This window comes from Pleurodeles waltl, chromosome 8 (genome assembly GCF_031143425.1).
Source record: "Pleurodeles waltl isolate 20211129_DDA chromosome 8, aPleWal1.hap1.20221129, whole genome shotgun sequence".
NCBI classification, from domain to species: domain Eukaryota; kingdom Metazoa; phylum Chordata; class Amphibia; order Caudata; family Salamandridae; genus Pleurodeles; species Pleurodeles waltl.
The window spans coordinates 419,282,585-419,308,147 of record NC_090447.1 but is presented as its reverse complement, the minus strand read 5'-3'; the positions used below and the strand labels follow the sequence as shown (position 1 = coordinate 419,308,147).

The 25,563-nt window shown below is 42.4% G+C and overlaps 1 protein-coding gene across 4 annotated transcripts in view; it reads left to right on the top strand.

Moving 5' to 3' along the window:
• HERC2 (HECT and RLD domain containing E3 ubiquitin protein ligase 2) overlaps window positions 1-25,563 on the top strand; it is a 1,448,528-nt gene that overhangs the window by 412,498 nt on the left and 1,010,467 nt on the right. For all 4 annotated transcript variants that reach the window (XM_069204283.1, XM_069204284.1, XM_069204285.1 and 1 more), the window contains exons 32-34: window positions 2,051-2,224; window positions 2,338-2,474; window positions 2,569-2,720. In XM_069204283.1, the coding sequence (XP_069060384.1) occupies window positions 2,051-2,224; window positions 2,338-2,474; window positions 2,569-2,720 (463 nt within the window). The remainder of the gene's footprint in view (window positions 1-2,050; window positions 2,225-2,337; window positions 2,475-2,568; window positions 2,721-25,563) is intronic.

Here is a 25,563-nt window from a genome sequence, read left to right as displayed (position 1 = left end):
AAATGGAAAAGATATTCGCTATGGTGTGTAAAAAAGAGCTTAAAGGATAAACATACAAAGGAAAGAACAGTATTAAAATAGTTAACTTAACCTTCTAGAAAGACTGGCATGCATCCCTAAGAGGCTCCTTCTCTTTCTGTCTTTTTCTCCATTCCAGGCTGTTCCTCCCCTCTGGCAGTTCCAACCCTCTACTCTTACATTGCCAGAGTCCACTTCCTCAACTTTCGCTGTCCCATTGTGGCCTTCTTGAGGCTGGAAAGGTCTGTCTTCCTGTTGTCAGCACCCTCTCTTTTCAGTGTCCTGCTTCCCTCCCATCCCTAGCCTAGTCTGAAAAGAAGGATGGAGGATGGCTGAGCCTTGTTCTTGGCATGAACAGTGAGCCATAGCTGGACAGATACGAAATGGCACTGCTCTGGTGTGCTGGAAGTGTCATCACCAGATGCAAGGTTTAAAGGCCTGTATCCCTACATTATTATTGGGCTGCCAACAACTGCTATTCACTCTGTAGTTTGGTAGGAGGAGGCAATTGCCTTTTATAGTTATTGGTTAGGGTGCACTGAGGTTCCACCCTCTAACCTGTAGAGCCTATCTAATTTCAGTCAAAATCATGGGGTACCTCTAGTGGGCTCAGAGATTGAAGATGATGGTAGCAGTATGTTGCAAATAAAGATCTTTGTGGTAAGCCTTGGAAGAAATCATTACATATATACACTTTCTTGCAGGGAGATGGTGATTTTCATGGTGTCACTAGGATCAAAGACAGTGCTGCAAGGCAGACTGTATGCTTGGATTAATTGAACTAATATGGACATCAAATACAAAATCTGTGCAAATGCAGTTGAGCCAGGCATTGGGGAGTACCCTCTTTATTGTGTTCCCACACAACACCCAGGAGCACTCTAACAGTTGACTCCTATTATGCCTCTAGAATTATAGTGCTGCTCCCATCCACTCTGGGTCAGAACCTGATCAGTCTGCAGAAGCCATCCAGGATGACCACATTGCTCCCATTTGCTCAAGAGGAGGTGGTAGGCAGCAGCAACTAGGGTCTATGCATGCCAGAAATTACTCAACACTAAGCCTTATTCTTTTTATGATTCGGAACGGGGCTGAATGCCATTAGGGAGTCCCAGCTTAGTCCCATCTTCTTAGTTTTAGTCCTTCCAGTGTTGCTCTATTGTTTAAATTAAAAATAAATGTTCAAGCTTACAATACAACCATTATCTTACAGTCCAGTGACTTTTCTAGTATGTTTGGTGTCTGTAGGTTATTGTTTAAGATGTGTTACTTGTTCTTAAGACAAGTTTTGGAAGGAATTGTTTATTATAACACAATTGTGCTTAAACAGTTGTTATCCCACCCACACCACAGGCACTTTAGTGATGTTGAATCGTAGACACTGGTTTTAAGCCAGTAGCTACATGCAATATTTGTACACATAATGAATCCTTATTGGAGTAAAGTATGTAGTTGGTGATTATCGTAAAATAAATTACCTGGCTTTGGCTCTTGTGAACAAATGTTAGGCCTTCTTCAGCTTAGCTGGTTAAGGGCTTGCATAGGATGTCACATTAATATGTGGTATTTTGATGGATGACCCTCATTACCACAAGAACATTTCTTTGCATCCGCCAAGAGAGTGTCTTTATCACAGAGATGCTAAAATTACTCTCTCTGCTATCATTTTTGTACTATGAATTTCACACAGTGTTCATAAGTAGGACTCAATGATGTTACTTTTTCCTAGTCTACAAATGTGTTCATTTGGAAAAAAACATCCTTGTTCTGTTGTTACTATCTTTAAGATTAAAATGACTTTCCACCATTTGCTTTCCTGTCCTGCTTGCCGGTATTTTCTTTTAAATAAGCTGTTCCTCCCATGCTATCCCATTTGAACAGTAATGATTGTATTTAACAAGAAACATAGTACAACCTGCAGAGTAAAGCTTAATTATCCTTTGCACATGTATAGGTAAGCACATGATTTAGCTATTATTATTAAAGTTTTACAAGGGAACTTAAAATGAAAGTTTTTTTTTTTTTTTTATAGGACAAGTGGCAGCCTCTTCTAACCACTGTTGCAGGGGTTCAGAAATATAAGTGGTTAAAGCAGAATGTGCAAGGCCTGTATCCCCAATCTGCACTGCTGAACACAATTGTTGAATTTGCACTGAAAGAAGAACCAGTAGATGTTGAAAAGATGAGGAAGTGTTTACTAAAACAGGTAAGTTGATGGCAGGCCATTGAGTTTTCCCTGAAAAGTCTTACTTATTGAAAAAAACTAAGTCATTTGAAGAGTTGGTGCAGCTTCATGGTATTTCATTAATTTGTCTGCAGTTGGAAAGAGCAGAAGTCCGACTGGAAGGAATTGACACCATTTTGAAATTGGCTAACAAGAGTTTCCTACTTCCATCTGTTCAGTATGCCATGTTCTGTGGCTGGCAGAGGCTTATCCCTGAAGGGGCCAATCTAGGGTAATTTAATTTCAAATTGTTTTTAGAATTGTGTAAAACTTGTCTATTCAGCTAGGATGTAAGATGTTTGTTATATACTTTATCATTATATTAGAGAACCACTTACGGACTGTTTGAAGGATATCGATTTAATTCCACCATTTAATCGAATGTTGTTAGAAGTGACATTTGGGAAGCTGTATGCCTGGGCTATTCAGAACATTCGTAACATCTTGTTGGAGGCCAACATCAGATTTAAAGAACTAGGTAAGTGTCTTTTCATTTCTGTCTTCACTGGTGTAAATAATTTGATATTCACATAAATTGAAAACATTACAGTTCTGTGAAATAATCACTAGACAAAATACTGATTTTAAGAAAGTTTCACTGCGAAGTACTCCTCTGGCTACAGACAACACACATTTTTTTTTCCTAATCTTGAATTTGAAAATCCGCAGGTGGGATAAGACAGTGGTTGTTAACCTGTGGCCTGGGGACTCCTGGGTGTCTGTGTGGCCTCTTCAGGGGGTCTGCAACTGTTTTAAAAAATTAATTAATATTACAAATTACTAAATAAAAATTAATTAAATATGTACAAACAAAGAAGCAAAATTGACAGTTTGAAACCTTAAAGTAAATATTCCAATATTTGAGCATTTATTTGATGTTTTGGTATCTTCGTGTATTCTGAGATTCAAATCATGAACATTGTTTAAGCTTGGGGGTCATCAATTTCCAGTAATGACTCAGTTTTGTCTGTAGCAGTCAAAAAGATAAGAACCATTGGTGTAAGATATTTATTTTTTTGTCCGAGTTTTCACGTGGTTCTGTTGTGGGCAACTTGTTGTTTTTTCATTCCAGTCACACTAGTAAATATGAGTATGGCTTTGCACAGGTAATACCACGTTTATTAAAAGTACACATAGAAAATGTGTTTCATGAGCACATAGGTTCCTATATGTCTCAACTATGTTTCTGCTGGGCTTGCCAACACATGTGAATTCAAACCAGTGTGGCATTTAATCTCTAAAGGGAGTTAATATATATGATAAGAGGAGTCAGGGGGTCATCCTCTCTAATACCATTTTTAATACTACTTACACATACAGACTCACCCGCCCTTTCAAATTCAAACACTTTCTAATATTTTTGATGCTGAGCTTTGTATTTATAAGAATTTTCAAAAAGTGTATATTTTTATAATATAATGTAATTTTATTTAACCCCATGTGTATACACATTCCCTTGGTTGGGACATGACCGATTAGGCTGATCTAAATGCTAATGAAATTGATTGGGGAGCCTACTGGTTGAAATCATGCTGCTTAGTGACCCATGTAGGTGCTGATGACCTAAGCTAGCTCAGGCATTGTTCTCAAAGTGATCCCCTTAGACTAGTAGTCCCAAGCCCATTGGCTGGTACCCTGCTTTATATTGATGGATAGGCTTACCTGTGATGTAGCCGAGTGGTGAGCTGAGCGCCATACAGGAGTGAAGGATTGAGTTATCATGAAGAAAATTGGAGAATGATGTGTTTGTACGGTGTGTGTGTGTGTGTGTGTGTGTGTGTGTGCGCTTGATTAGAAATGTAATGATTTATGTAGGTTGAGTAATAGTGTTGTTTACTGGGGAGGAGTAGAGAGATAAGGGAAGGTATTTAGGTGAGGCAAGAGAAGGTAAGTAGTCCTGAGGGTTTCATGTAAATGAGGTGTTGCTTGAAGAGTAGAGTATTCAGTTTCTTCCTGAAAGGTAGAGCTGACAGAGCTTGCTGGATCAAAGTGAGGGAGAACGTTCTAGATCTTAGGGGTCTTATAAGACTAGGATTTTTAGCTTGTCTTTTCCTTATTTCATTTTTTTGTCTTGTGCCTGGGGATGTTGCTGCCACAAAAGCTAAGAAACAAGCAGGAGGTTCTTAATGGATTCCTCCAGTCTACAGCTTTTTAGTTGGCACAGCTGACTCGTAAGATGATGACGCGAGGCAGCCAATTAAGTTGAGAGTAGGTGAGAGTCTATTAAATTTCCTCAATTAGACAGCAGCTGGAAGTATGGGTGGTAAAAATAAATTCTATAATGCAGTGAGTAGGGTGTTGCCTCTGTTGGGTAGAAACACAATGAGGGCATCTCCATCTGGACTGAAGATTATTTCAGAGGAGTAAAGAGTTCTCTTTTAAGTTACTGAGTACTTTGAGTTGGTCACTGATGATTTGTATAAATTTTTTAATGTTTGTTCAGGAGCAGTTGACATAGTTAACATGTTACTGGGGTAGCCATCAAGGTTAATTGCTAAGAGCCATTCCTTCACAGTTTTATTTAGTTTTCACTGGTGATTAACATATACTCTGTTTTTTGGGTTGAGCTTCAATCAAGACTGATATCCAGGTTGGGATGATAGAAAGGCAGTTCTTGAGCTGGGTTATTTTGTTTTCTTGTGTCATTTTAGGTTGAGTTGCATTTCATTTGCATACTGATAATTTGGATGCCCTTGTTAGTCATGAGGACGCCCAGGGGCTTTATGTAGAAACTGAATAAGGGGCCAGTGTGGTCAGTGGGGACTCTATAACAGGGTTTAACGTCAAGGGTGGAGGTCTTCGGTTAGGCAGGTGGGCCCTCTGGATGCTGACCACTGAAGGACTATTCCATCTGTGCCCATTTAGGAAGGGTTTTGTAATCAACCGCGTCAAAGACTGCACAGAGTTCCATTTAAATGAGGTAGCATTCGTCACAGTAGTCAGTTAATTAAACAACTTAGGAGGTCAATATGAACATGGCGGTCCAGACCACCGTAATTTCCGCCACTGGCATGGCGGTCTGGACTGCCATATTACGAACACAGGGAGACCGCCACAGGCGGCCCTCCGCCACCTCTGCCAGGAAGCCTGACGATGGTGGTGTTCTCTGTCCGACAGGGCAGCACTGCCCTCCAGATAAAGAACCCATGTTCCTCCAACCTTTCCCTGCCGGTTTCCCCCACCAGGGAAAGGCTGGCATAAGGGGTGCTCCAGGGGCCCCCATGCACAGCCCTGTTGCGCATGTCACTGCCCGATTTACGGGCAGTGATATGCGCGACGGGTGCTGCTGCACCTCCCGCACTGCGGCATTGTTGTCGGCTCCATGTGGAGCCGTCGGTAATGTCCCGGCCCAGCATTCTGCTGGGCCGGCTGGCGTAAACACTGTTTTTGCCCGGCGGCCCAGTAGAATGTTCATTATTGGGCCGGCGGGGTCTTCAACAGGCTGGCAGTCTGTGTTTAGACCACCAGCCTGAACACGACGGGAAAACCCGCTGTGTTCATAATGATCCCCTCAATCTTTTTTAGATGATGGATGTATCTGTGTTGTTTTGGGTGTGACTGATAATTTTGTAAATGCCTTATATTCTTGTTTTTCGACTTTGTAATTGTCCTACCCTAGATTTGTTAGATGTGATTGATTGGTAATTATCCACAACATATGGGTCTATGGTGGATTTTTAAGAGATGTTAATTGAGGAGCACATTGATGTTAAGGAGTAGTTAGAAGGCAGTTCAGGACGTGGTCTTCTCCATTGATTATGAGATGAAAGACTTTCACTCACAAAAGGGGTTTAGTACATTGCAGAATACTCTAGCTACCACATACCCTGTGATATTGTGAAAATTTGAAATTTCATTTTCCAGGCTTGGAAATTAAGGCCTTTAAGACTTAGGTGCCAGGCCTGGCTCAGCTGCTACAAGAGAAGATCTTTCTGCAAGGCAATAAATTCACAGAACAAATACAGAGTGCCAACAGCTCTGAATATGAGACACTCCTAGCCCAAGCCAATGGAATGAAGATGACTCTTGATGTTCCTTTTTTGTTTTATGTTGACCCTAGGAAATCACCAGCATCAGGAAACATACATTCTGGAGGAAGATAGCCCACAGAATCAAAAATACATCCCCAAGGACTCTTGAAGAGGAAACTGTTAGAAAAACAATCAATGTGCAATTTGCACATTCTGCACTGCAAACTCTTTTTTGCACATTGGGCCCCCATGAAATTTAAATCTGCCCTCCAAGTGATTAGTATAATTCTAGCAGCACCATACTTTTCCAGGGAGTTGGTATATGCAGGTTTCTGAGTGCATTTTATGCCGTATTCTTCAGAGCATGTCGACCCTCTGTGTGAAGCTGTTAGATAGTCTTGAGATAGATTTTATGTTTGGCCAAGCAGGATTTCATCTTATACACATTTAAGGGCTATTTGGCTACTCTGTCAGTATTTTCCTGCTTACAAAATTGCCCTTCATTGTGTAATTCTCATTTGATGGTCTGTTTTCTTAAATAATTCAATCAGGTCTTCCATCCTTCACCTATTGTGATTCCTCATTGGGATTTTAACTTTGTTCCAACACTACTTGTGGCATTGCTGTTCAGGCCAATGCAGTGTTGTTCTTTGAGGTTTACTTTGAAAAAGGTTTTCATGCCATAATTTTTATGCGAAAAGTCTGCAAACTTCAGGACACTTAATACAAGTTGATATTCCACACTTCTAAGGCATTGTTCCACAGATGGTTTTGGCTTTTCACTTGGAACAAACCATTTCTCTGCCTGCTTTATTCCCATACCAACCCACATTGCCCCTATCCTTTCAAAAATGAGCAAAAGCTGCTTAGACTGAATCGCATATGGGCTTTTGGCATCTATGTGGATAAGACTTCAAGTGAGTGTTTGGAGGACCAACTGTTTGTCGTTTTTGCAGATGAGAAGAAAGGGATAATGAGTCCAAGAGTACTAATTCTCACCTGAATGTCTATCATGATTTGTTAATCCCTAGCAAAGACAGAACCTAGCAATACAGTTAAAGCTCATATTCGAGGGGTGTTTAATAAGTGGTGCCTGACAATTGGGATGCTGTACATGCATTCACTGGGGGATACTGTTGGAGTTACAGGTAAAAATAATATTCGTTTTGCTTTTGTCTATCAAGTACTTTATGATTTTCTGCTATAACTTTTGTCTAACCTCAGATGCGCTGCTTGAAAAAGATGTTTATACAGTTGATAAAAACACTGATGAGTATGTGAGAAGAAAGTTATTTCCCTTTAGTAAAGCTTTTTCTAGTGGATACTCTGCCTATTTGTATTTTTTATTTGTTTTGCTTTTTCTTTTCAACTCTTCGGCCTTGGAATATTTATTTAGATTTTTATTGCAGTCTTTCCAGACCTGAGAATCTGCAGCTTAATGATGAATTATGGTCGCTTGCACTCAACTCCGGAGTCCCAGAGGAACTGATTGCTAAGTCCACCAGTTTTTGTAATGATCACTGAGACAATACTATTTTGCTGAGAACCTTTCAAAATCATAATGTCTATACCTAGAGCATTGATCGTTTAGTCTTTAATCTTTTTTTATCATCCTTATTATTTCATAAATTTTGAAGTGAAGCTGCCCAACACAGCAGTCTCATTATAAAGGTTAAGAAAAACAGAAGTATCAGCTCATGCACATAGTTCCTTCTATCCAAGTCGCATAATCGAGGCAAATTGACATCCATACGTTTCTATCATAGGACCCCCCAGTATCGTAGCTCATGAATCCACACTTCTATTACTTTTTTGTTTGTTCTTGAGGGAATCTATTGATTATTCACATCTAAAAAGGGCAAATGTCAATAGAAATTTCAAATATTCATGTGAATAATATTAATAAGAATAATTTGTATGACTGCAGACTTTCTTCAAAATAGAGTCCAGAAGCTAATGACAGCGCATCTGAGCTTCCTGTTGTCTTGCCTGCCGAGAACATGATTGTTTTATCCAGCCATTTTCTCTGATGTACCACATTGTGTCTCCCAGAGAAGGCAGCATAATACCAGTTACCCGTGTTCCATATAACGAGTGATTATCCAGCTTTACATTTGCTAAGTACATCAAATAACTGGTGAACAATGTCATACAACATGCATCTCTGCGCTTCTGAGGACCAAAGAATATCCTGCACTTTCCTTTTTGGTAAATCAGTAAATCTTCAGCTGTGGAGCAATGCTGCTCTCAAAAGCAAGCTGATTTCTCTTCCCATAAAGTAACTGCATTTATTTTTTTATTATTATTATTTTTTTTTTTTTATAATACAGAGGAACAAGGCCTTTCCACACAATTACAAGGCCACAGATTTGAACAAGAACTGGGCATGGGAGAGCCAGACCATACCCAAAGGAGGCTCCATATACAAAAAGACACGGGGAAAATCAGAACTCTTCCTCCAATAAAGATGAAGCGGAAGCTCGCATTCCAAGAGGCGGAAATGCAGCCAAAAGCAAAAGTGGCTAAAGATAAAACACCACCACAGTTTTCGCCACAGCAATCGCCAGCGCACTCACCTCATCTGTCCCCAGTAGCAACACCCCAAATGATGCAGTCACCAACGCACACAGGGATGAGCCAAGAATACCCGGATGCATGGGATTTGTATGATGCACCGGTATCAGATAATAGTCCTGATTGCTACAGCTTACATGCAGGTGGTTTCCAGGGCAGATACTTTTCATAATGTAGCATTGCACGCAGAGCCCATAGAAGATGACTTCTTGTTCAACACCCTGTCATTTACGCACAGCCAATACCAAAGTTTGCCAATGTTACCAGGCATGTTAAAACACGCCAAACAGGTGTTTCAGGACCCAGTCAAAATCAGAACCATCACACCTCGGGTGGAGAAGAAATATAAACCTCCCCCTACGGACCCTGTATACATCACACAACAGTTAACTCCTGATTCGGTGGTAGTAGGAGCAGCCCAGAAAAGGGCAAACTCACAAACGTCTGGAGACGCACCACCACCCGACAAAGAAAGTCGGAAATTCGATGCACCAGGCAAGAGGGTGGCCGCACAGGCAGCCAATCAATGGCGAATTGCCAATTCGCAAGCTCTACTGGCAAGATACGACAGGGCACTTTGGGATGAAATGCAACATCTCATTCAACACCTTCCCAAAGAGTTCCAGAAACGTGCCCAACAGGTTGTCGAGGAGGGCCAAACTATCTCCAACAACCAAATAAGGTGTTTTATGGACTCAGCAGATACAGCGGCCAGGACAGTAAACACCGCGGTAACCATTCGGAGACACGCGTGGCTACGGACCTCCGGATTTAAGCCAGAAATCCAGCAGGCTGTGCTGAATATGCCTTTTAACAATCAACAATTGTTTCGGCCGGAGGTGGGTACAGCGATAGAAAAACTTAAGAATGACACGGCCAAGGCCATGGGCGCACTCTACTCCCCACAGAGCAGAGCCACTTTTAGGAAGCCACACTTTAGAGGGGTGTTTTGGGCCCAAACCACAGAGCCCTCCACCTCACAAGTCAGACCCACATATCAGGGCCAATATCAGAGAGGAGGTTTTCGAGGACAATATAGGGGTGGACAGTTCCCTAAAACAAGAGGGAAATTCCAGAGCCGAAAAAACCCCACAAACCAAACAGTGACTTCAACGTCAAAAACCCCCACCACACAACACCAGTGGGGGGGAGACTCACACATTATTACCACAACTGGGAACACATAACTACGGATGCGTGGGTCCTAGCCGTTATCCAACATATAGAATTCCTACATTTACCACCAGATGTGCCTCCAAGAGCACACAACATGTCCAAACAACACTTAGATCTTTTGCAACTAGAAGTCCAAGCATTGTTACAAAAAGCAGCAATAGAACTAGTACCCAGCCATAAAAAAGGAACAGGTGTTTACTCCCTGTATTTCCTAATTCCAAAAAAGGACAAAACACTGAGACCCATATTAGACCTCAGAACACTAAATCTTTACATCAGATCAGATCACTTTCACATGGTGATACGTCAAGACGTGATTCCCTTGCTCAAACAACAGGACTACATGTCAACATTAGATCTCAGAGATGCTTATTTCCACATACCCATACATCCTTCCCCCAGGAAATACTTGAGGTTCGTAATCCAAGGCGTGCATTACCAATTCAAAGTCTTACCGTTCGGCATAACAACAGCCCCAAGGGTATTCACAAAGTGTCTTGCAGTAGTAGCTGCTCACATCAGGAGACCGCACATGCACGTATTCCCTTACTTAGACGATTGGTTAATAAAAACCAGCACTCAGCAACAGTGTCTTCTACACACAAAATACGTCATAGAAACCCTTCACAACCTAGGGTTCTCTATAAACTACCAAAAATCACATCTACATCCGTGTCAAATACAACAATACTTAGGAGCAACAATCAACACACAAAAAGGGATTGCCACTCCAAGTCCACAAAGGGTACAAGCCTTCCAAAATGTAATACTAAACATGCACCCAAACCAACACTATCAAGTGAGGTTTGTAATGAAACTCCTAGGCATGATGTCTTCATGCATAGCCATTGTCCCAAATGTAAGACTACACATGCGTCCCTTACAACAATGCCTAGCAACACAATGGACACAAGCACAGGGTCAACTTCAAGATCTAGTGTTGATAGACCGCCAAACACACTTCTCGCTTCAATGGTGGAATCCTATAAATTTAAACCAAGGGCGGCCATTCCAAGACCCAGTGCCTCAATACGTGATCACAGCAGATGCTTCCATGATGGGGTGGGGAGCACACCTCAACCAGCACAGTATACAGGGACAATGGGACGTTCAACAAAGGCAACTGCATATAAATCATTTAGAGCTGTTAGCAGTGTTTCTAGCATTGAAAGCATTTCAACCGCTAATAGCCCACAAACACATTCTTGTCAAAACAGACAACATGACAACAATGTATTACATAAACAAACAGGGAGGGACACACTCATCACAACTGTGTCTCTTAGCACAAAAGATTTGGCATTGGGCGATTCACAATCACATTCGCCTAATAGCACAGTACATCCCAGGGATTCAAAACCAGTTAGCCGACAATCTCAGTCGAGATCACTAACAAACACACGAATGGGAAATTCATCCCCAGATACTACAAACTTACTTTCGAAGCTGGGGAACACCACAAATAGACCTATTCGCAACAAAAGAAAACGCAAAATGCCAAAACTTTGCGTCCAGGTATCCACACCCTCAATCCAAAGGCAATGCGTTATGGATGAGTTGGTCAGGGATATTTGCTTACGCTTTTCCCCCTCTCCCACTCCTTCCTTATCTAATAAACAAATTGAGTCAAAACAAATTCAAACTAATATTAATGGCACCAACCTGGGGCCGTCAGCCATGGTATACAACACTACTGGACCTGTCGGTAGTACCTCATATCAAACTACCAAACAGACCAGATCTGTTAACTCAACACAAACAACAGATCAGACACCCGAATCCAGCATCGCTCAATCTAGCAATCTGGCTCCTGAAGGCTTAGAATTTGGACATTTAGACCTTACACACAAATGTATGGAGGTCATTAAACAAGCTAGAAAACCTACTACAAGACATTGTTATGCAAACAAATGGAAAAGATTTGTTTATTACTGCCATAATAATCAAATTCAACCACCACATGCTTCTGCAAAAAACATTTATTACACTTACAAAAATCAAAACTAGCATTTTCTTCTATCAAAATACATCTCACAGCAATATCTGCCTACCTGCAGATTACACATTCAACATCACTCTTTAGAATCCCAGTCATAAAAGTATTTATGGAGGGTTTAAAAAGAATCATACCCCAAAGAACACCACCAGTTCCCTCGTGGAACCTCAATATTGTATTAACACGACTCATGGGTCCACCATTTGAACCCATGCACTCTTGTGACATACTTAACCTGGAAAGTAGCCTTCCTAATAGCTATCACATCTCTTAGAAGAGTAAGCGAAATACAAGCATTCACTATACAAGAACCCTTTATACAAATACATAAACATAAAGTGGTTCTCCGTACAAATCCAAAGTTCTTACCAAAAGTTATATCACCGTTCTGCCTAAACCAAACAGTGGAACTCCCAGTCTTTTTTCCACACCCAGACTCAGTAGCCGAAAGAGCCTTACATACATTAGACATCAAAAGAGCACTAATGTATTACATTGATAGAACAAAACAATTTCGCAAAACAAAACAATTGTTTGTAGCCTTCCAAAAACCTCATGCAGGAAATCCAATATCCAAACAAGGTATTGCCAGATGGATAGTGAAATGTATTCAGACCTGCTGTATTAAAGCAAAAAGAGATCTGCCTATTACGCCAAAGGCGCACTCCACTAGGAAGAAAGGCGCCACAATGGCCTTTCTAGGAAATATACCTATGACAGAAATCTGTAAGGCAGCCACATGGTCTACACCTCATACATTCACAAAACATTACTGTGTAGATGTGTTAACAACACAACAAGCCACAGTAGGACAGGCTGTATTACGAACATTATTTCAGACAACTTCAACTCCTACAGGCTAAGCAACCACTTTTGGGGAGATAACTGCTTACTAGTCTATGCATAGCATGTGTATCTGCAGCTACACATTCCATCAAACGGAAAATGTCACTTACCCAGTGTACATCTGTTCGTGGCATGAGACGTTGCAGATTCACATGCGCCCTCCCGTCTCCCCGGGATTCTGTAGCCGTTATAAGTTGATGAAACTTGTACATTTGTAAATATATATTATTCTTTATACACATTATGTACATACATACTCACTCCATTGCATGGGCACTTTTACTATATACACAACTCCTACCTCACCCTCTGCGGGGAAAACAATCTAAGATGGAGTTGACGCCCATGCGCAGTGGAGCCGAAAGGGAGGAGTCCCTCGGTCTCGTGACTCGAAAAGACTTCTTCGAAGAAAAACAACTTGTAACACTCCGAGCCCAACACTAGATGGCAGGATAATGCACAGCATGTGAATCTGCAGCGACTCATGCCACGAACAGATGTACACTGGGTAAGTGACATTTTCCATATATATATATATGTGTGTGCATATATATATATATATATATATATATATATATATATATATATATATATATATATATTCGATGGCATGTGTAGCTGCACATACACATGCTATGCATTGCTTCTGCCATCTAGTGTTGGGCTCGGAGTGTTACAAGTTGTTTTTCTTCTAAGAAGTCTTTTCGGAGTCATGGGATCGAGTGACTCCTCCTCTCGGTCATACTGCGCATGGACATCAACTCCATTGATAAATTGTTTTCTTTCCGCTGTCTGGTTCGGCCATTTTTCCTCTCGCTCCGATATTTCGATTCCGAAACCTTAGATAACTTTATTTGACCGCCGGTATTGTTTCGATCGCGTTTCCACCCATAGTCGAACTGATAGTACAGTTGAAAAACAAATATCACCCTTCGGGGCGCAAGCGCCCAGCTCGGCCCTGTTAGGGCCCACCATGTCGAAGCCTGATTGGTCGGGACTCCATTTCAATTTTGTCCCTGATGCCATGCAAAATTTCCATTCACAGACCAACACCTTGTATGTAATCCTGTGTCTCTCTCCTGATCACTGAGAAGAGGATTGTGAGGTCTGTTGATGGTTTTGATCCAAGAAGACCCTGTGTAACTGGAGAGCCAGGTGACTGGAAATGTCATAGAAGAGTACCGTGTTTATCGACACAATGGAGGAAGATTAGGCGTTGACGGCAGTTTCCATCCGAGACACCGACTCCGAAGAAGACTCGGAGGAAGATAGACACCTCACTGCTGGTCAGCACGTGAGTACAACTGCCCCTTACGCCCACTCCTAAAAAGTCCTCGAAGGCCTTGGGTACACCACTGCCAGAGAGCCATGGTTCGACCTGCAAGAAAATACTGGTCGACCGACATTTGGGTTCTGCGCCGAAAAAGGCCACACCTCCTTCGATACCGGAGTCGAGCAGTTCCACTGAAAGCTCAACTTCCGACCCGATGTTTACACTCTTCTGAGCCGAAGCCTCGATATCCTGCCTCAGAGTCGAAACAACTGGCCGCATTTTCGGGCCCGAAAAAAACTGTCATTTTATTCAGAAAAACAAGGACTTTCGAGCCATCTTAAGTAGAGCTCTAAATCATATGACAAACCGTCCTCTAAATCATTGAAACCATCTGAATATGTTTCTGAGGGCACAGAGACAATCAAGGATCCATATCCATAAAGAGGCTGGCAGAATAAGAATAATTACTGCTCCTCCTCCACAGACAAAGAGAAGGTTGGCATTTCAGGAACATTTAGATACTGCTCTACCACCAGCAAAGATTTTCAAACAGAAGGAGAAGCCATTACCTGTGCATATTTCTCCCCCTCATTTACTACAACTTTCTTTTTCGCCACCACCCACTAGCTCACCACCTTTGCCTTCACCAACTCATTCCCAAACATATTCTCATGGTGATCCGGTTGATCCTTTGGATCTGTATGAAACCGATCCTATACCTACTAATGACCCAGACTTATATCCTTCCAAACCTCCCCCACCAGAAGAGACTACTGCATACAGGCAGGTTATTTCTCGGGCAGCAGCTTACCACGAGGCACTTATGCACAATGAACCTTTTGGAAGAGGATTTTGTTTTTAATATCTTATCCTCCACGCACTCAAGATAGCAGTGCCTCCCAATGCTTCCTGGCATGATAAAATATGTTGAGATATTCAGTGAGCCAGTTAGGGTTTTAACTCCCCGCAATGACAAAAAATATAAGCTTGCACCTACAGACCCTGCTTACATTACCCACCAAGTACCTCCAAACTCAGTGGTTGTGAGTGCCGCTAGAAAAAGGGACAATAGTCAGTTGTCAGGGGATGCCCCTCCCCCTAACAAAGAAAGTAGGAAATTCAATGCTGCTGGCAAGAGGGTAGCTACACAAGCAACTAACCAATGGCGAATTGCAAACTCACAAGCCTTGTTAGAAAGGTATGATAGAGCCCACTAGGACGAGATGCAGGAGCTGTTACAACACCTGCCAAAAGAGCACCAAAAAGGAGCTCAACAAATTGAGGAGGGTCAGGCCATAAGTAACAACCAAATACAGTCTGCCCTTGATGATGCAGATACAGCAGCTAGAAGCGTGTATACTGCTGTCAGCATACGCAAACATGCATGACTACGTTCCTCTGGATTTAAGCCAGAAATACAGCAGGCAGTACTGAATATGCCTTTTGATAAAAAAATAAATAAAAAAAAACACCTGTTTGGGCCTGAGGTTGACACCACAATAGAAAAACTCAGGAAGGACTCACACTTCTAAAGCAATGGGAGCATTATATACAACGCCTTACAGAGGCTCCTTTTGTAGGCAGCAATTTAGAGGAGCATTCAAGCCACAACCACAGAGGCTTCTACCTCCCAGTCTAAACAAGGACAACAACAGCAGTACCAGAGAGGGGGATTTAGAGGCTCTTATAGAGGCCAACACTTTAGTACCAGTGGCAAATTCCAGGCGTCACAACAAGTCACTACCCCGTCAAAACAGTGACTTATTAAGCATGCCACAACCCCACACATCTCCTGTGGGGGGCAGACTGCAGCAGTTCCACTCCCAATGGCAAAATATCGCCACAGACCAATGGGTACTTTCAATTATCAGCAATGGTTATTGCCTAGAATTGATTTCTACCCCTCCAAACATTCCTCCACGTTATCACAGGTTGTTCCCAGAACACAATGTTCTGTTACAAGAAGAAGTACAATCACTACTACTAAAAGAGGCAATAGAATTGGTCCCAAAATCTCAAGAAGTAACAGGGGTATACTCACTATACTTAATCATTCCCAAAAAGGATTGAACTCTCCGACCCATTCTAGATCTCAGACCACTAAATCTATATATCCTGTCAGAACTTTCACATGGTAACTCTTCAGGTTGTCATTCCACTACCACAAAAACAAGATTACATGACTGCATTAGACTTCAAAGATGTGTATTTCCATATACCCATCCATCCAGCTCACAGAAAATACCTAAGGTTTGTGATAGCAGGAAAACATTACCAATTCAACGTTCTGCCATTCGGCATAACAACAGTTCCAAGAGTATTCACAAAATGTCTAGCGGTAGTAGCAGCTTACCTAAGAAGACAACACATATATATCTTTCCTTATGTAGACGAGTGGCACTTTTCTACAGTGTCAACAACACACTCAATACACAATAGAAACCCTACCTACACTAGGGTTCACTCTCAACTACCAAAAATCCCATCTTCAGCCTGCAAAGGTGCACCCTTACCTAGGTGCTGTTCTCAATACGCAAAAAGCCTTAGCCTATCCAAATACACAAAGGATACAAGCTTTCCAAAATCTCATACCACAAATGCAGCCAAATCAACAATACGCTGTAAGATTTATCATGAAACTAATGGGAATGATGGCATCCTGCATAGCAATAGTACTGATTGCAAGACTAAACATGAGAACTCTCCAACAGTGCCTCTCGCAGCAATGGTCTCAAACACAGGGTCAGTTGCAAGATCTAGAGTTGTTAGACCGCCAAACGCACAGGTCCCTTCAGTGGTGGAATCTCAGCAATTTAATGAATGGGTGGTCATTTCAAGACCCTGTGCCTCAGACCACAATAACAACAGATGCATCAATGATAGGCTGGGGAGCTCATCTCAACAACCTTACCATTCAAGGGGAATGGGATTCAAAACAGCTAAATTATCACATAAACCATTGAGAATTATTAGCTGTGCTCCTTGCCCTAAAAGTGCTTCAACCACTTCTCAAACACAAGACTATCTTGATAAAAACAGACAAAATGACAGCCTTGTATTACCTAAAGAAACAAGGTGGGACACATTCATCTCAACTGTCCCTTCTAGCCCAAACAATAAGGAAATGGGCAATTCACAATCACATTCATCTACTAGCAGCATGCATCCCAGGAATACACAATCAGCTAGTGGATCTCCTAAGCAGAACACACCAAGAGATACACAAATGGAAAATTCACTATTGGGTACTTCGTTAATACTTTCAAAAGTGGGGGACACCAGAAATAGACCTATTCGCAACAAGAGAGAACACAAAATGCATCCAGACACCCCCCACCCCTCTGTCCAAGGGCAATGCTCTATGGATCAACTGGTCAGGGATATTTGCTTACACTTTTCTCCCCTGTCCCACTACTTCCATTTCTGGTCAACAAACTGCACCAGACCTCTCGCACCATGATACTCATAGCCCCAACATGGGCACAACAACATTGGTACACAACACTCCTAGACCTGTCAGTAGTACCTCACTACAAATTTCCAAACAGACCAGATTTGTTAACACAAAACAAAGGACAAATCCGACATCCAAATCCCAGTGCTCTCAACTTAGCGATTTGGCTCCGGAAGTCATAGAATTTGGATACTTGCAACTTCCATTAGAATGCATGGAAGTTCACAAACAAGCATGCAAGCCCACAACTAGACAATGCTATGCTAACAAATGAAAACAATTTGTTTATTACTGTCAATTTAAAAATACTGACCAACTTACAGCATCAATAGAACATACTGTATGCTACCTACTTCATTTACAGAAGTCAAATTTAGCTTTCTCATCTATTAAAATACATTTTACTGCCATATCCGCATATTTGCAGACTATACAACATACCTCACTCTTTAGAGTCTCAGTTATAAAAGCCTTCATGGAAGGACTAAAACATACTATTCCATCTATAACACAACCAGTTCCTGCTTCAAATCTGAATATTGTCCTCACAAGACTAATGGGCCCACCTTTTGAACCCATGCATTCCTGTGAGAATCAAATTTTAACCTGTAAAGTTGCTTTCCTAATGGCGATTACTTCATTAAGAAGAGTTAGTGAAATACAAGTGTTCACTGTTGAGGAACCTTTTTTCCAAGTACACAAACATAGTCCTACTTAAAACTAATCTAAAATTTCTGCCAAAGGTTGTTTCCTCTTTTCATGTAAACCAAACAGTGGAATTGCCAGTTTTCTTCCCACAGCCAGATTCAACCGCAGAAAGAGCCCTTCACACTCTTGACCTTAAAAGAGCTCTAATCTATTATGTGGATAGAACAAAATAATTTAGGAAAACTAAACAACTTTTCGTTGCCTTTCAACAACCTCATAAAGGTAATTCTATCTCCAAAAAAGGGTTAGCTAAGTGGATTGTTAAATGTATTCAAACATGTTACATTAAGGCAAAAAGGCAACTTTTAGTCACACCTAAAGCACATTCCACTAGGAAAAACGATGCATCTATGGCATTTTTAGAAAACATACCAATGGCAGATATATGCAAAGCTGTCACATGGTCTACACCACATACATTTACTAAGCATTACTGTGTAGATGTATTTTCAAAACAACAGGCCAATGTTGGTCAAGCTTTCTTAAAAACATTATTTCAAACAACTCCAACTCCTAGATGCTAGCCACCGCAATATATGGGGAGAACAACTGCTTTGTAGTCTATGCATAGCATGTGTTTCTGCAGCTACACATGCCATCAGACGGAAAATGTCACTTACCCAGTGTACATCTGTTCATGGCATGTAGTGATGCAGATTCACATGCACCCTCCCTCCTCCCCGGAAGCCTGTAGTCGTTGCAGTTTTCTTATTTGTACATATGTATAGACATTTACATTTGCCTGGACATCTATTTTTACTTACTTTTTTTTTATAGAACATTTATATTCTTGCACTTTATCACTCCTTCCTACACCCTTTTGCGGGAAAACAATCTAACAATGGAGTCGATGCCCATGCGCAGTATGACCGAGAGGAGGAGTCACTCGATCCCGTGACTCCAAAAAGACTTCTTCAAAGAAAAACAACTTGTAATACTCCGAGCCCAACACTAGATGGCGGAAGCAATGCATACCATGTGAATCTGCAGCACTACACGCCACGGACAGATGATATATATATATATATACACACACACACACACACATAGATAGATTGATAGATTTTTTGGAATTTTTTGGGGTGGGGGGGTTTACAAACTAAGCACAGGTCATCGCCATAACCAAACCTCGCTAAAGGAGTAAGGGCTATCAGAGAAAAGGCTACATGTCTGTCCACCCAATCGTGATGGGTGGACATGTAGCCACTTTTTACTGCCTGTCACCGCCATGCAAACCCTTATAGTGAGGGACAGTAAAAAACAAATAATGCTCCTCCTGCCACAGGAGATGACTCCAATGGCGAGGGGAGCATTGGTTTATTTTCAAAAAGGAAATTCTGTTTTGGGAATATTTTATAATAAAAAAAAAATACTGTTTCATGTAGGTTGCATCATGCTGACATAGCCCTGCACCAAACAGCAGCTTACAATTACAGGGACCGCTATAATGGCAGTTCCAGTCAATGCTATATAAATGACTGCTAGTTCGGCGGTAATTTATACATTTGGTGGTGGGACCTTCACCAGGGCAATAACAGAATTACTCTGTCGTCCTGCTAGAATACTGGCCCGACCAATGAGGTATAAATTAGGCCCTACTTTGCTACCATGGAAGGTAACATTACTGTTGGTGCTGATGTCTGCTCAAAGATTGTGCAACATACAAGCATTTACAACCCATTCCTGAGATTCTATAAATTCTATGAAGTCTTGTGAACAAATCCAGAAATTATATTCCGGGTTTGCACAGATTCTTATTAGAATGAACTTGAAATTCTGAAAGCATTTTTTAAATCCAATGACAGCCACAGAAAAGCCCACTCTTTTCTTTAGATATCCACAGTTGCCTCATGTTTTATATTGACAAGACTCACATTTTCAGAAAGACGGACCACATCTTTGTCTTATGTTGAGAGAGAGAGAGATTGCCCTCTTTCCAAACAAGGCACAGCAAAATAGATCCCATTCACGAACACCGTCTGCAACAAGCTGGTAGTGCTCTCACTAATATATTAACAGTAACCCAGTAACTAGTACAGCACAGCACTTTGTGGGAATGCATTTGGCTGAACTCACAGACCTGCAGCCCAGAAGAATTGCTGTCCTTCCACAAAGTTGGCTAGGGAAATGGCTGGAGAATCAGAGGTTGGGTGGACCGTTTTATCATGCCTGTTTCTATAGATGTGCCTTATTCCAATATATGCTGATTCAGTGTATGTATAATGTATTCAATTCTGCGTGATTCTAAATGTACTTCTACATATCGTGTTTGTAAACTGCTTTCAATTTGTATTCGAGAAGGTCAATCTATGAAAGATCCAATGCTGTAGATCAGTGCTTCCCAAACGTTTTAAAACCACAACCCCATTTTTAGAATGACAAGCTATTGTGACACACCTAGCTTTAATGGACAAGGCAGGCATTTTGTTATTGTGAGTAAAGCATCTTATTTGGTAGTGCACTGCCATTTACAGACAGTACATCTTCCATTGAGTTGGCCACTATATTTGCACAGACATTCAGTTTTATTGATAAAACTATATTGTACACAAATGATAATGTGTGGAAAACTTGTTTCAGTCAATATTTATCATGTGTGCATCACCAATTAAAGTGTCTTGATTGCTTTGATCCTTTTAAAATCTTTTTTTCCATCACACTTTAGAATTACAAATAGATATACTTGATTTTTGCTTTCCTTACTGCTGAATGTGTATTGTTCATTTGCAAGTATTTATATGTTGTTGTATGTTACAAAAGAATGACATCCTGCAGCCTTTCCTTTCGCACTCCGTGTACCCCAGCAAGATGATCACATAATTCACTTTACTTTTCATTCTCTGACTTCAAAGTGAGAGAAGTTTGTAAACGCTAGTCCACATGTTAACAAATATAAGAAGGGATTTGTCAGAAGACATAGCGTGACATCTGTCCTTTCAAACCCACCAAAAATTGGCTCCCGACCCACCAGTGGGTTGTGACTCAGTTTGAGAGGCCCTGCCGTATAGATGAAGGAAGTCGGCTGTAACAACAGTTTTCCAACATTGCTAGCTTTCATACAGTCATTTGCAACAAAGTCTCCTACCTGTGGCTTACTCCTGTTAGAAATCCTTCCACATTGTTTTGCATACTAAAATTATGATATCCTCTAGAGAAGTGGTATGCTTATTGATTTCTTCTTATTACTTGTATAAGGAGTACCGCTTTTTGAAGGCTGCCAAAGTGCTTGTAGATCGATACCTGGGAACGATTCAAGCTTAGTTATCATGATCTTTAAGATGATTTCTTCTAGTCTGGACTAATTACCCTTCAAAAGTGAAGTTCATTTGTGTAGGAAGTTGGCTCTGTCTGTACTATCTCAAAGTGAGAGATAGTGTGCACAGAGTCCAAGGGTTTCCCCTAGAGGTTGATAGTGGCAAAATTAGATAATACTAATGCTCTATTTTGTGGTAGTGTGGTCGAGCAGTAGGCTTATCAGAGGGTAGTGTTAAGCATTTGTTGTACACACACAGGCAATAAATGAGAACACACACTCAAAGACGTAACTCCAGGCCAATAGGTTTTTATATAGAAAAATATTATTTTCTTAATTTATTTTAGAACACAAGATTCAGAATTTAGAAGTGCATACATTGTAAGGTACTTCACACAGGTAAGTATGGAGCTTTGAATTAAAACAGTAATGTACAGAGTTTTGGCAAAAATGGCAATAAGATATTTTAAAAGTGGGCACTTCAAAAATCAACAGTTCCTAGGGGTGGTAAGTAATATTTAGTTTCTCAGGTAAGTAAAGCACTTACAAGTTCAGTCTCCTGGGCATAGGCAGCCCGCCTTTGGTGGTTCAAGTCAACCCCAAACACCCAGCACCAGCAACAAAGGGCCGGTCAGGTGCAGAGGTTAAAGTAGGGCCCAAACAGCATAGGTGCCTATAGAGAACAGGAGTGCTCCTGTCCTAGTCTGCTAGCAGGTAAGTACCTGTGTCCTCGGGGAGCAGACCAGGAGGGTTTTGTAGAGCACTGGGGGTCTCAAACCGGCACACAAAATACACCCTTAGCGGCACAGGGGCAGCCGGATGCAGTGTGTGAACAAGGCGTCGGGTTGCAGATAGGAATCAATGGAGGGACCCTGGGGTCTCTCTGGCGATGCAGGCAGGGCACAGGGAGGCTTCTCGGGCCAGCCACCGACTGGGCTAGGATGAGGGCCGTCTGCTGGTCACTCCTGCACCAATGGTTGGTTCTTCTTGGTCCTGGGGGCTGCTGGTGCAGTGCTTTGTCCAGCCGTCGGGTTCCTTTGTTATCTGGCAGTCGCTGTCAGGGGGAGCCTCTGGATCCTCTCTACAGGCATCGATGTGGGGTTGCAGGGAGTCGCCTGGGGGTCCTCTCTGAGTTGGGCGTTTCTCTGGACACAGGCCGGAGGCATCGGGTGCAGTGTGTGAAGTTTCACGCTTCTGGAGTGAGGCTAGAGTCTTCTTCAAAGTTGATTTCTTGGTTGCAGTTTTGGACAGAGCCGCTGTCCTCTGGAGTTTCTTGGTCCTTTAGGCGCAGGTCAGTCCTCTGAGACCTCAGAGGTCGCTGGTCCCGCTGGATGCGTCGCTGTGTAGGTTCTCTGAGTCGAGAGACAGGCCGGTAGGGCTGGGGCCAAGTCAGTTGTTGTCTCCGTCGTCCTTGCAGGGCTTTCAGATCAGTCCTCCTTCTTTCTTCAGGTTGCCGGAATCTGATTTCCTGGGTTCAAGGTCACCCCTCAATACTCAATTTAGGGGTGTGTTTATATCTAGGGGGCAGCAGCCAATGGCTACTGTCCTTGAGGGTGGCTACACCCTCTTTGTACCTTCTCCCTGTGGGGAAGGGGGCACATCCCTAATCCTAATGGGGGAATCCTCCAAAACAAGATGGAGGATTTCCTAAGGCAGGAATCACCTCAGCTCAGGACTCCTTAGGGGCTGTCCTGACTGGTGGGTGACTCCTCCTTGTTTTTCTCATTATTTCCTCTAGACTTGCTGCCAAAAGTGGGGGCTCCATCCGGAGGGGTGGGCATCTCCACTAGCTGGAGTGCCCTGGGGCGCTGTAACACCAGGCTTGAGCCTTTGAGGCTCACCGCTAGGTGTTACAGTTCCTGCAGGGGGAGGTGAGAAGCACCTCCACCCAGTGCAGGCTTTGTTTCTGGCCACAGAGTGACAAAGGCAGTCTCCCCATGTGGCCAGAAACCCGCCTGGATGTGGCAGGCTGGCAGGAACTGGTCAGCCGAACACTAGCATTTGGACTGGTATACAGGGGGCATCTCTAAGATGCCCTCTGTGTGCATTTTTCAATAACTCCCACACTGGCATCAGTGTGGATTTATTTTGCTGAGAAGTTTGATACCAAATTTCCCAGAATTCAGTGTAGTCATTATGGAACTGTGGAGTTTGTGTTTGACAAAATCCCAGACCATCTAATCTTCACGGCTACCCTGCACTCACAATGTCTAAGATTTGGCTTAGACACTGTAGGGGCATAGTGCTCATGCAACTATGCCCTCACCTGTGGTATAGTGCACCCTGCCTTAGGGCTGTAAGGCCTGCTAGAGGGGTGACTTACCTATACCACAGGCAGTGGGTTGTGGGCAGGGCACTCTGAGGGGTGTGCCATCTCGACTTAGTCATTTTCTCCCCACCAGTACACACAAGCTGTGAGGCAGTGTGCCTGTGCTGAGTGAGGGGTCCTTAGGTTGGCATAATACATGCTACAGCCCTTAGCCCTTAGAGACCTCCCTTGGCCACAGGGCCCTTGGTACCAGGGGTACCATTTACAAGGGGCTTATCTGTGTGCCAGGGCTGTGCCAATTGTGCAGACAAAGGTACAGTTTAGGGAAAGAACACTGGTGCTGGGGCCTTGTTAGCAGGGTCCCAGCACACTGTTATAACTAGCATCAACAAAAGGCAAAAATTTTAGGGGATAACAATGCCATGAGGGGCATTTTCCTACACGTTGTCATAGACCTCACCTATCAAACGGACATGCAACAGTCCTGAAAATGGCTGAGAGAATTTTATCTTTTACCAACATTAGTTGTAGCTATTTCTTGTCCATCTTTTGTACTCCAGTCTTCATCCCTTGACATCACCCAAAGTGATTTTGTTTGGCAATGTGTTCATTACAAGAACATTTAAAATCAAACTTTCTTACTTACTCTTTTTGAACTAAGGTGATGTAATACAGAGAAACTGAAAGAGGTTTCTTCATTGTTCTGGGAAAAAGGTGTTACAAGCGTCTCATTCCATTTCCCCATTGCAAATTATGGTATGCAGAATGTGGGCATTAAGGGTTCCAACTCGTGGTTACAATTGGCACTGATAGGTAACTTGTTTTATGTTCCTGTCACATCCCTATTCCCAGAAATCATGGCTCAGTTGGATTAATACAATACTCAAACCCATATAAACCATTATGAACTTTTCAAGATGTTAACATAAGATTCTTTCTGATGGACACTTCTACCTGCAGATTCCTCACCTGTTGAATAATCTGAGGAGTCAGGCTGGGTATGGAAACATCAGAGCTATGTGACACCAGTAGGGGGCCCTGACTTCATATCTGCATCAGAAGGAATGTCATGTGGCTTCTCCAAAGCCATACAGTGCCAGCCCTGCTACAGTGATGTCAGTCCCCTTTTCCTTCCCCTTTGTTGTATATCCAGTGTTTGCTGTCTTTCCCAGAGATTTTGCATTTTTCCTCACGGAAAACTACCAAACAAGTGGAGTGTCTGGGGCGTCTCTCCTGAAATGCTAACGCTTCAAACCTTGTAGAGATTGTGAGGGACAGATGTTCATCGAGGACCCCTCACTCTGTCTCTGGTGCTTGAGATTAAACCATGACTCTAAATTGTGTCAGTCTTGTCTCAGCATGAAACCAAAGGTAGTAAAGCAACAGGAAGCAAAAATGTGCATGATACGGGCCCTTGACGAAAAAAAGGTTCAGGTGCCGATCCTGGGCCCCACTCAAGGTCAACTTCCTCCCACTCATTGGGCAAGGGAAAAAAGCACAGGAAACATAAGAAACACTTGTTGCTTAGGCGCCCTCTGATTCCCACAGGATCTTCATCCACGGAGCTAACCTAGTCTTTGTGGTGTTATTGGATCAGATTTGCCCCTTCCCCTCCCTGTGTCTCTCGCCAGGGGCTGCCAGCACAGCTAGCACTCTAACCCATTATGCCTGGGAATCCCCCAGCGATGTTACTGTCATACCCTGACTTTCCGGCCCAAGGATCTGATCCAGTGGTATGCCATTTTAAGTATATTTGCTTTGGCAGCAACCCTCTGGTTTACCTGCTGGTCCAGTGGGGTAC